General features: G+C 47.5%; 1 protein-coding gene across 1 annotated transcript in view; it reads left to right on the forward strand.

Moving 5' to 3' along the window:
- Positions 1 to 14,369, forward strand: part of LOC307191497 (ATP-binding cassette sub-family A member 13-like) — a gene marked incomplete at both ends in the record, with an annotated part of 111,614 nt that overhangs the window by 24,715 nt on the left and 72,530 nt on the right. The window contains 6 exon segments of the mRNA XM_079931626.1: positions 2,611 to 2,627; positions 2,630 to 2,679; positions 4,524 to 4,646; positions 6,289 to 6,312; positions 6,316 to 6,363; positions 11,236 to 11,344. Coding sequence (XP_079787752.1) covers positions 2,611 to 2,627; positions 2,630 to 2,679; positions 4,524 to 4,646; positions 6,289 to 6,312; positions 6,316 to 6,363; positions 11,236 to 11,344 — 371 coding nt within the window.

Consider the following 14,369-nt stretch of genomic DNA (forward strand, 5'->3'; position numbering starts at 1 on the left):
CATTCTTGATACTGTTTTGTATAGAACAGAGTGGTAGTGAGCAAATCTTATATTTCTGTTGCACGTTCAAAGCCAAGTGGGGAGATGGGTCAGGTTCGTGTCCGTGGTCAGATGGCAGCAGTTTGAGGAATGATCTCTGAGGTGCCAGAGTCCCTGGCTCACGAGGTCGGGCCCTCGCTCCTGGCACGGCTGTGACAGCTTCCCTCAGATGGGCCTGGGGAGATGGAAAGTTGAGGTCAGGGGGCAAAAGCACCCAGAGGGCACATGTCCGGCACCCTGGAAAAGGTGGGACCCAGATTCTGGGCGGGGTTGCACGAGCCCACATCCCAGCTCTGCCGCGTCCTCCCTGTGTGGTCTGGGCCCTGCCTTACCTTCCTCTGCTCCATTAACATCACCCTGCTCCCACTTCTCAAGAGAGAGCAAGTGTCACCTTGGACCACAGGGTGGCCCCTGTGCCAGGCTTTTGGCTCCTTTAGGAGAGTTTGTGTCAGAACTTCCTCTCTTAGGAGTAGGTCCTGAGAATGCCTTCCTCATGCTGAGATGCAAAGTGCACTCTGACAGTTGAAACTGCAGGCAGCGGGCCTGTGTCAGAGAGGCCAGCCTTTGATCCGGCCTTGCCAAACCCGGCGGACGGAGGGACTGTGTCAGGCACGTCACTCGGGATGACTGTCACTGCTCATGTGTCCTGCAGAGCCCGGCCAGGTGCCACAAAACGCCGAGGGGCTGGGCGCTTGGGGTCCTGACACCAGAGGGAAGTGGACGTGTCTGATCCTCATGTTTCCTCCCCTCCATCCTCCCCTGTGAGTGCAACTTCACGTGGTTCCTGCAGCTCAGAACTTCCTGGAGGCTGGGCGGCTCCCAAATCCAGAATCTGTGCAATGCTGTGGCTGGTCTCTGTGCAGCTCTGCGGGTCACATCTGATTACTCTCTAACAGGCAGCCAGGAGAAGAACTAGTGGAAGATTTGGAAGGGACAAAGAGGACTTTTTGGAGAAATTCATTATGCTGTGAACACTTGCCCACAGTCGCTGAAGGCCTGCGGCTAAAGCAAGGGAGGCCCTGAGCTCAAGAAGTGTAAATGGAGTCATTTTTTTCCCCAAGTAATTATCAGATACAGCAAGCAGTCCGATGAAACACATCACTCCCTTAGGTGATATTTCCCTGTTCACTTTCAAGACTCAAACTGGAGTCCCCATTGTCTGCTTAACCAAGAAAGTCACACCAGCAAAGCCTTGAAATTATTTTTGTTATTTCAGAAATTTACATGGAAATTGTACTTTGCTAACCTTGTTAATAGAAACGGTAGGTTTCTTTTCATGGGACTGGATGTGTTTCACCTTGATGTTCTCAGGTTGGAGCATCAAGGTCTGGAGCAAAAAGTGAGGGCTCAGAGGTCAAAAGACCATCTTCCAAAGTGTGATGCTGGGTGAGCCCCTGGCCTCTGACAACCCCACTCCCTCTTCCCAAAAGCGAGGCTGGCAAGCGGTTGTAGTAAAAGCACCTAGCGGGGCACCTGTAGTTCAGTAAATGGCAGTCTCCTCCCTTCTCCCCCAGTTTTTGAGTAAAACACAATTATCATTACTAAAGCAGATTTTGATTTACAAACATTAGTGGAAAAAAAAATGTATGAGGCCTAACAAGGAGAAAAGTTATAGGGAGCTTTGGAATAAAATGGGTGGACCTGGGGATGATCATGCTAAGTGAAGCAAGTCAGACAGAGAAAGACAAACACCATACGATATGGCTTATATTCGAAATCTAAAAAAAAAAAAAAGATACAAGTGAACTGATTTACAAAACAGAGACAGACTCATAGACTTAGAGAATGAATTTATGGTAAGCGGGGGGAAGGATGTGGGGGGGAGGGATAGTTAGGGAGTTTGGGATTAACATACACACACTACTATATATAAAATAGATAACCCACAAGGACCTGCTGTAGAGCACAGGGAACTCTGCTCAATATTATGTAACAATCTAAATGGGAATAGAATTTGAAAAAGAATAGATACATGTATACGTATAACTGAATCACTTTGCTGTACACCTGAAACTAACACAACATTGTTAATCAACTATGCTCCAATATAAAATAAAAATTAAAGAAAAAAATAAAGCGTTCTGGACCTCTGCTATAAGTTGTTTTCATAGCAATTTCTGTGGCACTGTGGTTCTTCATAATGGAAATTTAATACTAGTTGCCTTTCTTTAAATGATGATTCAATTACAGTGTCACACAATGAAAAGGAATTAGCAACTACCTGTGTTTATTAATTGCTACACTGGTGCTGAGGGCTCCTGGTTTAGCCACCAGGAGCCCCAAGGTTCACGACAGCCCCCCGAGTCCCTGCTGAAGGTCCCAGGAGCTTCGGTGATACATTCAATGCACGAACAGAGTGAGCATCATTTAATATAATGGAAATATTGTCATTGCAATAGAACGTTATCCTCAGATTAACAGCTCAAGCTGTGAAAACAAATGTGAACGCTTGGCCTTCTGCAGTGCGAGATGATACTCTCATGAGCTGTGCTCCAGTCTGGGGGATGCTTTCATGGGAATACAGCAGCTCTGTGATCTCAGGATCATCCCATCTCTCCTTCGCTGTGTCAGGGGGAATTCTTCCTGCTGGTGCATGACCCCTTCTCTCACCCAGAAGTCCAGGAGTCCTGCGGCTGCCTGGTAAGTTTCCACCGTGTTTTTTATTTCTAAAAAGTCTAAACCTCAAGGAACAAAGACGAGTTCACCCCCACCTGAAAAACCTTCACTTTTGTTAACTAAATGAACTTTTGAACGAAATGACCTTTAGGGTGACTCGATGAGCTGCTTCTTGGAAAGGTGTCGTGACATGGTTTCCAGTGTGGTCCTCCTGTTCATTGCCCACTGGTCATGGTCGGTGACTGTCCAGCAGTGTTCACGAAGCAAAGGAATCTTCTCCAATTAATGCTGAGGAAGCTAGGAGTGCCCTTTGGGGGGAAAATTCCCAGAATTTCAAGGCAGGATGACCTCAAGCTCTTGCTGTATTTTTATTTGAGTTTTGAGAGCTAGATTTTAAAAGCTAAGACAGCACTTGGCTCTTCTAACTATGGTCGATCAGTACGAGAGCACACGGAAGTGGGTTTTCCCCTGTTACAGTGCAAGGCATTGCTGTCTAGTCTGCGGAGGAGAATGGAGTGAAACTTATATGGAAAACTGGTTGGAACTCACTTCAAAGGAAATCTCAAAAGGCAATTCATACAAGGCACAGGCCTGTGAGCCACAATCAGCAAGCTGATATGGCAATCTTAATTTACTGAAAAAGGAAAAGCGAAATCTTAATTGAATTTCAGGATCTATTAAGAAAACGGCCACTTGAACATGTTGACAGGGCTTTCTGTTTAGTGGCCTGTGGGATACACCCCTCCTAATAGTTTAGCGACTTGAGGAAGCCTTCCTTTCCATGGACCCGGTCTGCTTTCTTCTCCTAGACCAAATGTCTGGATGTAAGTGAGGTAGTTACACAGCAGTGAGGGGGATGTCCGGGTGGGACCCACCAGAGACTACTGACTGGTGCTCCTTTGCAGTGAGCAGCTGTTCTGCTCAAGTCCTTTTTGGACACAGTGATTTGTTTCTTCCCCGTCTTGTTTATTCCATTAACTCACGAACCCTGTACATTTTCACTCCATGCTCTTATTCTGTGGCTTTGATCTAATCATCCTGTGAGACTGGTACCTTTTGTTACCAGCTCCCTAAAATTTCCCGGAACGAGATTGAGTGTCAGTGGCAGAGGAATGAATGAACAAGTACCAAGTGGTTGATGTGAATTCACTGCAACTCACGTGAACCTCATGTGAGACCTCAGTCATATGTGTGCAAGAAGAAAAGCTCCACGGCCGAGGCAGCTTCAGAAATGCCAGATAAAGCCCTGGTTAACAGGGCTCCTTGCTGTGGCTCTTGCAAGATGCTGTTATCATGTATGAATCATTACACAAGGGGTGGAAAAGATGCAGCGTTTCCTGCAAATGACTCAGCTGAAGAATCCTTGTTTTCTGTGGCATTGTGTGCTTGGGCAGAAGTTGTGGTCCCCGTGTTAGGAGTCAGAGGTCCTCAGGAAAGGGGGAGTCGGGGTGGTCCCTGCTTGTCAAATATTTCCTGATTCTAAGCCTGTGAGGCATTTAGGGAAGAAACACGTTCCTTTGAACTTTTTGCCCATCAACCTCTGACTCTCTTTCTGGTTCGTCAAATGAGAGGTCACCCCAGTGAAAACATTTTTCACCTTTTGAGTTCTTACAAATCTGCCCAAGCTTACATACAGGAAAAGGTTGGGAAGTTCCCAAAACTGACAGCAAAGGTTGCAGTGGAATTCTAGCATAGTTCTCAAATGTATCAACAGGTGACTCTTAAAGAGATTTGAGAACATGTAAAGAGCCAGCGATGATTCATTGAAAACATGACAGCTAGGAAAAGTCACGTTTACTTTAATGTCAGTAAACCTGTGTGTGGGTTATGAATAAGCTTCTACTTGACGTCTTTGGAAACAATAGCAGAAGTGCCCCAGTGGAAGCACCAGGGCTCCCTACCTGACCATCCGCCTGGGCCACAGGCTGCTCAACCTCTCCGGCCTCCCCCTGGAGGAGTATTTGCTGGTACTGGAGGAAAAACCAAGGTGGGTTTGAAACCGGCGCTGGCTCTTCCCTGTTCCCAGAATTACTTCAGAAATACGAGTGTTTCAAATGCTGATGCTCTTCAAAACTCAGAAGTCTGGTACCAACGCATAAGAATTCCAAAGAAATGCGGCAGGCCTTAATCAGATTCCTCCTGCCGACTTTCTTGCCCTGGGGGAATCCCGTCCATGGAGAGTCACCTGGGGAGACAGACGCAGCTTGAGAGCTTTAGAGAATGAGCCCAGAGACGTTAACAGCATAATGAAATAATCGTCTCCCTGGTGTCTTAAGGTTCTTCTCCTGCGATTTTGGGGAAAGCTTTTGTTCTGTGCTGCATTTCCGTGAGCCTAAGAGGGTGAATCTAGGTTGAGGGGGTAGGGATGAGCTTCTCATTGCTTTGAATTGCAATCACATTCACCACCCCATCAAATTTCCTGAGACCCCAACGCAAAATCATTGCATGGTGTGTCTGAGGTGCCTGAAACAACCCCCCTGCCCCCAGGCTCTCTTTATCTCCGGTCCTTCCTGGACCATCTCCGGCCCCACTGAACTTTGCCTGAATCTCGCCTGCTGCCCACTCCTCAGGTCTTTAAACACGTCCCAGAATCTCTGCGTTTTGCAGGTTGGGGTTTGTGTGGCCAGGACGTAGAATAGTATCTGGCATACAAAAGACACTCAATCAATGTCTCTGAAATGAGTGAATGGATGCATGAGTTAAATGGAGCTGGGTGGGAATGCCTCCTTATTCCTGTGCCCCAAAATTTCTGCTGAGAGTCCGGGCACGACGGTGGACGTTTGTTTTTCAAGCTCCTTTTATCAGAGACTGGGAGACAAAGTTTAATATGTGTTTTTATTTCTAAGGTCCAATATGTTTAGAAGCTTCATGAGTGCCAGATACTACACAGCCCAAGGGATAGGGAGACAAAAGATGTAATTCCCACCCGTTAGAGGCTCACAGACACACATAAGAGATAATTTAGCAAGAAGACAGTTAAAACCCAGTGTAGCAATTGACACTGTACCCGTGAGAGACTCACGGAGCCTCAGAAGAGATAAACTAGCAAGAAGACAGTACCTACCCAGAGTAGCAATTGACAGGGTACCCGGGAGAGTCTCATGCAGCCGCATAAGAGACAAACTAGCAGGAAGACAGTTAAAACCCAGAGTAGCAATTGACACAATAAGTGGAAATGTAGGGTATTGTGAGAACCCCAAAGAGAAGGAAATGCACCCCAATCAGAGAAGCCGGGGATGCCTTCCTGAAGGAGGCCTTGTTTGCACTGAAGATTAAAGAAGCAAGAGTAGGGAAGAGAAAACAATTCAAAACAGGGTAACTCAGAAGAGCCCGACAGACTAAGTGATTCTGAAAGCTGATTTGTAGGAGAAACAACAATTAATTAAAGTAACCGTGGTGCAGGGACCACAGCCGTGTCCTTACGTGGCATGTGTTTCCTAACACATTAGTAAGTTCTGAGCGGCCAGGCCACGTCCTCCTGCAGGCTGAGCCCCGTGAGACCACGGCACGGAGCCTGGGGGCTCAGCAGCTGCTGTTCTGAGGATTCTATGACCAGTGGGTGGGGGAGGCCCTCTGTTAGGAAGGCCTGGTGCTGCCTGGTTCAAACACTAACACCGCCTTCACTGTCAGCAGGTCTTTGGAGTGAGAATCCCTGATTAAGTTCAAGACGCACATTCAAATATATCAAAACCCAGAACTTTGGCAAAGGTAATATTTTTTCTTTTTTTACTTCTTGTTTTAGAAAGAAGTCAGGGAAACTTGCTTTGTAAATACCTTTGTGGGTACAGGCGGAATCAAACCAAATCCCAGTGTTTTTCCTGAGAAATAAAGCCAGTTGTTCATAAACATTCCCTTGAAAGAGAAAATGAATTTAGTTTTCGTTTTCCTTTAGGCTGTATAGAAATATATGAAATAGGTCACTTTCTTTTGTTATGATCAGAATACATCTGATGGATCTAAAGCAGATGAGAAAATAATCTGTGTTTAAAGACGTTCGTTGTCAGAGTAACGGTGATCTTGATACGTGCACTTAAATTCTTCCTCTTTCTGCTGGCTGGATGGACCCAGAGCTGGATGGACACAAAGAAAATGGTGGACTCCTCCCAGGGGCTGGATTTTCAAGCCCTGCGGAGACTGTCCCTGTGAATGAGGAAAGTTTCCCTGGCATCACCAAAAGTGGCTGGGAGGGAAGGAGGGCTAGGATAGAGGAAGACGCCCTTACCCACCAGCGGGAACTTAGAAGCGGTGAATCAGGACAGGTTTCTCCAAGGAAAGAAGTCAGTACAACCTTAAGATGGGAAAATATCCGAAGCTTTCAGTCTTCGGCGATTGGGGAAATAGTTGTCTGGTGTCGGTCCTGACTGAGAGAAAAATTGGGAAAGAGTAGATCCTGGGAGAGAAGTGTCTGCTTGTAAACCTGTCATATCATTAATGAAATGTCCCTACCTTGTGCTGGGCCTTCATGGTTCCTGGGGACGCGGAAAAGCTTATCAAGATCTGGGCTTGTGCCTGCTGCAGGCTTACTCATTGGAATAAAGGTTCTTTACAGGTTTTGACAATGTAATCCCTGAGGAAAATGCTAACATTCATACTTCACGATGCAATTCCGGAAAAAAGTGTTAACAGTCGTATTTCACAACATAATCCCTGATGAAAAATTTTAGTCCCTGTGTGGACTGTTCAGAAACCCCTCTTTCAGCTGAGAATTGTTCAGACCTCTTACCTTGTAGGCCACATGCATGAGATTTATAGCTTAATACAAAAATATCAAGATTCATAGCTTGATAGGAAAATAACCTAAAATACATTTGCTGGCTTTTGAACACGGGATGGGGCTGTTATTAAAATCAACCCAATTTGTAGAAGGAATCTACTCATTGCCTCTCAGAACATTTTAACTTTCTAATCTGTCCAGATCCTAAGCCCTCTGTTGACAGTGGGCTGTCGTGTCCTTGCTTTCAGGATCCGGGGTCTCCCTGCATCTCTGCTTCTGTGATGAGGGCACAGGATCCCTGTGTCTCCCTGGCACCTGTTCTTTTCTCTCTTTATTTGTCTTCTGTATTGACATGTGTGACTAGAGACTTCTGCAGCTTTTAATGTTGTTTGACGTGGACTTGGCCAGGCACAGGCGTGCAAGCCAATGGTATGCAGCCCTCTGGGGATGGAAAGAAGCCCAGTAGTCACCATACCGCACTGGCTGCAAAGGGCGTCTGTTGTCTGAAACCCCTACAGCACTGTTGGTGGTTGATATCGTGTCAGATTATTGCATTAACCTTTCAGTAATTAGCCACCAGCCTTTAACTTTGGCCTTTGGGGTACAGTCATAAGACACGGAGTGATTTTCATGGTCTTTCTGAGGAGAAAATGGACAATTTGCATAGGAACAGGCTTAATACTTATAAATTCATTGTATTGTAGAATGTCTCTCGTGGAACCTTTATGAGTTATTTCAGTCACATCTTGAGTGTTCAGCTGGTTTAATTAAACACCCTCTAGAAGGTATGCACTTCAGTTAAAAAGGCCAAACTCCTGGTGTTTGGCATTCGTTCTATTCTCACATAGACTTTTAGCCATTTAAATATCCATCCAGTGATTTTTTTCCCTACAGTTACTCAGTTCCTTTCTGAGGAACTGTTACTCGGAATCCTGAGATGGAAGGTCTGTTCTGAGGTGTCAGGATGTGTCCCTAAAAGGAGGCTGACTCCCTCCTTCAGTTACTGGATTTCACTGTGTCCTGACTTACGGGCTGGCAGGGAGGGAAATCCCACAACTTACTTCCAGAGAATGGTCCAGTATTTCAGGGAAACATTCTTGGAAGAGAAAAAAAGAAAAAGAAAAGCTCTTCCTTTGAACTGTGCTTAACCTTAAATGTTAATTTAAAGGTCATTATGAAACATCTGTTGCTTGAAGAATTTATAAAATTTCTCCCCAGCGAAGGCCAATTTATAGAAGAACCAAAATGAAGTTCAGACTGTTCCTTTAAACTCTGTGCGCCAGTCACCCATCACCAGAAAGATGCTGTAGGGTGGGCAGTCACGGCCAACAGGGCCGTCGGCATCTGGCCTTCACAGAGCAGGGCTCAGCAAAGGCCTCGCTCCCGGAGGTGGGGGTGTCCCGAGCCAGACCCTGCCGGCCCCTGGGACTGTCCCCACGACCACATCCTCGGTGCCCCTGACTCTGCCGGGCACTTCTCCCGTCTTCCCTGACAGCCACGGGTGGAGATTTGGAAACAGGCCATTGGAGCAGCTCCTTGCCAGTCTCCTTCCCGTAGAGAGCTGGCCTGGAGCCCTCTCGGTCCAGCGTGGCAGCACCCTTGCCCTCTGACTTCGCCCCCATGAAGCACCCGGGCCTTTCCATCATCTCACTGAGGTCCACAGGCTGCATCGTGGATCCTGTTAGTTCAGGCTGCACCCTCTGGAGTTAATCACTGGTATTTGGTGAAGTCAGGGTTCTCCGGGTTCAACCCCTCCGTCCCCTGAGAGGGTCACTCAATACCACCCCTCCATCAGCAACCGTCACAGAGTTTCACGGCCACACCTGTGACTTGGTCTCTGTACTGAGGCGTCCCTCTCGACCTTGGGCCTGGAGACTGGGGACCTGGGCGGAGAGGTTTGCTGGCTGCTGGCCTCGGCGGGCATGGCGGTTGGGACCCAGTCCTGGCGGCCAGGCTGGGCGCTACAGTGACAGCAGAGGCGTAGGGGCTGAGCCTGGGCCAGAGCGAGGACATCAGAGTCCCTCAGCCAAGGACGTAGGAGAAGCGGGGAATAAACGGGACCTGACACAGAAACCACAAGCCCACGGGGAGGGGTGCCCGGGATCCCGGGTCCCCCAGGCCCACACAGCTGCCCCACTCCAGTTTCCATGTTTTTATACAGTGTCATTCTTAAGCTGGAAAAAAAAAATCTCCCTGCTTTTAAAACAAAAATTAAAACAAACAAATGAAACAAAACAACATCTGAAGACCCCAGATCCAGGGCAAAGACTACCATTGCCTTTTTCATACGTTTCGCTCCAGTGAAGCAGTTACAGGAGCCAAGATTGGGGGTTGGGAGGTCATGGACCGTGGTCCTGGGGGTTCCTGTCCACACGCTGGGGTTCCGACTGTATCAGCCTGTCCCTTGACTTTAACAGAGGCTTGCGCTTGTATCCTTTCCAGAAACACGGCTAGATCCTCAGTGTCAGCACATCTGTGGCTGTGTGGGGTTGAGGTGGGAGCGCCAGGGGCCCGGCCCAGGCCTGCAGGACCCAGGGTTGCTGTGCCGGGAACAGGAGCGGGTGAATACCCTGGCAGGCGACATCAGTGCAGGGAGAGCTGCCCCGTCAGGGACACCCACACTTTTCCCTGCTTTTCAGAATCGCGTGTCGGAATTGCACACACTGCGAACCTGTGGCGGCTTTTGTTACCAGCCTCAGATCCACCTGGATGCCCCGGGTCTGTGGATAGTAGGTCTCAAGTGGCATTTCTTCTTCCTTGGAGTTGGGAAGAATGACTGCTAAGGGTTTCCCTGAACCTAAGAAAATATTTGAAGAAGGGGGGGTGTAGTGACAGCTGCCATGAAAGAGGGAAGTGGTCTGCTGCTTCCTGCCTTGCCTGGTGATGTGGGCTCTCTGAGAAATAACTGGGGTCGCTGTCCTGTGTAGACCGGCATTTTCATGAGTGGTAGCCCAGCTGTCCCCGTGAACACAGGACCCTGGCAGAAAACGACGGGTCACCCTGTGACGAGAGTGGGGGGATTGGGTCGGAAGCCGAGAGACTTGTGATGCTGCCCTGACTTTGCACAAACTGTGAGAACCTACGCAGCTTCCTTCGAGCATGAACTTGCTGGGGAGCAGCTGTAGTTCCACAAAGAAGGTTGTCTGTCACAGAAGGTGGCATCATCTAGAGAAGTGAACTTGAATTAAGGTCAGAATTTGCCAGTTGATTCATTATACCTCTTAAAGACACTCACCAGCATTCCAAACTGAGTACATTTAAAAAGTTTTTATTAAAGTATTGATCTTTTGAAATATAGACACTGATGGTTCAATTAGTATTTTTTATGCTACTTCTTATTTCAACGTTAATAGCATTGTCTGTCTCCTATTTCTGCTTCACCTTTCTCCTGCCTAACAGGCCTGCTGCCTTATTCTCCACGCTCAGCAAATGTTCACTTCAATTTATTTTGAGAAATAACGTTCCACATTCAGTTATTAATTTGAAAGTAATCATTTTTTTTCTTATCATTTGCTTGCTTTTAATTTGCAGGTCAAATTTCATTAGCTTATCAACTGAGAAAGAAAAAAAGATGTTGGTCTTAGATTCCCTTTTTGCTGTGAGACTATAATCATAGAGCAACACTCAACATTTGTTCTGCGGAAAATTAATCTATTTTTAGCCGTAAATTATATGCTGGAGATAAATACAAAATTAGCAGACTGGAATTCACCGCTCACTATCAGCCATGCAGGACCAGTACTCCGAGGCCTGCGTTCAGGTGCTGGTGAAGTTAGTTTACATGTGCTCCTCGCATGCAAGAACCGCTGATGGATAGACTTCAGAACTAATTTCATGAGGGCCATTAAGTTCTCTTTCTTTTTTGGGTGTGGTACAATCAGAAGGGCTTTCATTCCCTGCCATCCTACCTAGGTCATCTCAACAACCTTATTCTGTGGAGGCTCTTCCCCCCTGTGGCAGACTGCAGGCAGTACGGTAAAGTTATTTTTAATGCAGTTTGTAATTCAGTACTTTCCAAAGACAGTGTTTTTAAAAGGGAAAGAAACAGAGGAAATTCTGAATAGGAACGTGAAGCGTGATGAGAGTTTTCTGCTGGCAGCCAGTCCATGTAGAAACGGGTACAGATTGGGAGGCCCGGGCTGCTTTTGTGTGTGTGTGTGTCTTTCGGTGTCTTTACCTTCCTGGAAGTTGTGACCTCAGGTGACTAGAGAGTTCGCTCCTAGCGACTTAGCATCTTCCAGAAGCAAGAAGAATTTCTCTCTTTAAAGAGACACTATCGTACAGAAAACTGTTATAGATGACCCAGATCACCATTATTGTTGGGAAGGTGATCATAATTTATCATAATTTACTTTATGCAGAGCCCTCAACTCATAAGTGATCTGTGTTGACTTTGGATTCACTACCTGTGCTTTCTTATTTCTTACCCGTGTAAATGACACAGGTGCATTTCTGGAACCCAGAGTGAATTTACTGGTTTAAGGGGATGTTATATGTCTCATTTGGGTGGGCTAAGTTGTAATTTATCAAATTCATTCAGTTCTTTAAAAAATAAAGAAAGAAAGCAAACAGATGTATAAATACCAGCAGGCCACAGCCATCATAATTTATTCACAGGATATATTTGTCAAAGCATTAATTCACATAGAAATAAATGCTAAGCGATTACCCCAATATGCTATGACTTTACCCCAGCCTTGCCTTATTCTTCCATATTTGTTTTCCCTTCTCCACCATTCTTTTTTTTTTTGGCTGCGTTGGTCTTCATTGCTGTGCGTGGGCTTTCTCTAGTTGTGGTGAGCGGGGGCTACTCTTCGTTGTGGTGCGTGGGCTTCTCATTGCGGTGGCTTCTCTTGTTGCGGAGCACGGGCTCTAGGCACACGGGCTTCAGTAGCTGTGGCTCGCGGGCTCTAGAGCGCAGGCTCAGTAGTTGTGGAGCACGGGTTTAGTTGCTCCGTGGCACGTGGGATCTTCCCGGACCAGGGCTCGAACCTGTGTCCCCTGCATTGGCAGGAGGATTCATAACCACTGCGCCACCAGGGAAGTCCCTCCACCAATTTTTAAAATAAAACATTTAATTATTTCGTGGCACTGTAATTGTTTTGGAATGACAGTAAGTAATATGAAAGTGTGTATGCCCAAGTAAAGTACAAAAGAGCATAAAGCTGTATGGATGAGGGAGAGCAGAGTGATGTTTATTGTGTCTGAAATGTCTGAGGGACATTAGATATTTTTATATCCATGGTCTCATTTAGTCTTTATGGCAGTTTTGTAAGGTAGGTGCTATTTGCCTCCTTCACTGATTAGAAACTGAGGCTCAGAGGAATTGCCCACCTGCTGTGGCTCTGAGAAGGTTGAGTGAGGGGGCCTTGGTTTGATTCTAGGTCCAGCTGATAACACAGCCTTTGCTTTTCTACTGCCAAGAACTGAGAGGGCGCTTCTGATGGGCACGGATAGGACATGCTTTGTGGAGGGGGGTCACTAACACTGGACCTAACACATCAGCAAACGTTTGATCGACGTCAGGGAGCTGCTGTGGGTACTAGTGGTGCTGATGTGAGAGAAATCCGAGCATCTGTTCGGGTTCCGTGGGGACGTAGAGTTTGACCTCATTGTGAGGGTCATTGTAGAGAGACATTGTTGAGGGGGTGTCTGAGGCCACATTCTGCTTGACCTTGACTGTCAGAGGGAGGAAGCTGGCCTTTAATTAATAGGCAGCAGATAGGCTTTGTCTGCAGTTGAGGATGAGGATGATGCCGTCTCAGGAATATCTTAGGAAGCATCATCTGGATCCACGTGGTAAAGGGAGGGTCCCTGCTGCAACCATGGGACCTGTTGGAAGGATGCCACTCACAGTCTAGAGGTGGCCCAGGCGAGGCCAGGATGCATCGGGGCAAACAGTGAAATTCTCAAGTTCAAACAGGTGGGAGAAAAGGTTGGGGCTTTGGGGATAGGGAAAGGAAGAAAAATAAAGAACCTGACACAAGTTTAGAGTAAGAGTTTAAAGGGTTACAATGTAAACGTGAGCTTTTAAGAATGAAGGACCTCGTGGTCAGTGCTGACGATCTGAGAAATGATTCAGGAGAAGAAGATGGAGAAAGGGATTTATACAGGTTCCGAGGTGGTGGGTTTCACGTTAGATGAAAATAAGTGTGCGGCGCGATTCAGAGAACTGGAGAAACAAGGTCAGGAGAGGGTCCTGAGTAAACCATTTAGCCTGAACCTTCACACAGGTGGTAGATTCCGCTGGTCCTCTGGTCAGATCCTGCCCTGGTCGAAGCTGCAGACAGGAGGCTGGGGCGGGGAAGGAGGCAGAAGGGCTGCAGCCCCCCCCGAGGCGGGAGGGTCTCGGCACGGAGTTCAGGGAAAGGCAGAGGTCAGGAAGAGCAGAAAAAATTTTCCCAAGTCCCAGAATCTCCAGGGAGAACGAGGATGTGGTGCCTGGGGCGTTGACCTCCATGGGGCTGGCGACATGCAGACGAGATGGGGTGGAAGGGGGTGGGAGAGGCTCTTCCAGGGATTTAGGAAGCCAGGTGGGTAAACTCTGCTTTGCGGGAGGTCAGTGAAGAAGGGCGAGCGGGGAAGCGTGTGTGCGTGTGTGTAGCATAAGGAGAGCTTGGACCTGGGAACAGCGTTGACTGGCCCGCAGGTGTCTGCCAGTTGTGTCTCATCTGCCCTGTTTCCCGGGTTTCCAGACGTTCCTGGTGAAGCTCGGCTGAGAAACAGCCACTGGTAGGAGTGGGCTTCGTGTTCCGTTGTTGGAAAGTTGTGTCGACTTGAAAAAGACATGTATTCTCAGCTACTGGAAACTTCTTTAACAGTATTTTATTCATGTCAACCTTCCGATTCCCCTTGGCGTGTGTGTGCGGCCCTCATGAGAAGGAGGGTCTGTGCAGTAAGTCGGGAGCGTGCAGGTCGCAGCCCCTCGGGGGAACACATGGTGACCTACTATCCGAGTATTGAGTAAGGGCTCCGATGAGCAGGGCTCCTCACGTGCCTT

Source organism: Stenella coeruleoalba, assembly GCF_951394435.1.
Source record: "Stenella coeruleoalba genome assembly, chromosome: 9".
NCBI lineage: Eukaryota > Metazoa > Chordata > Mammalia > Artiodactyla > Delphinidae > Stenella > Stenella coeruleoalba.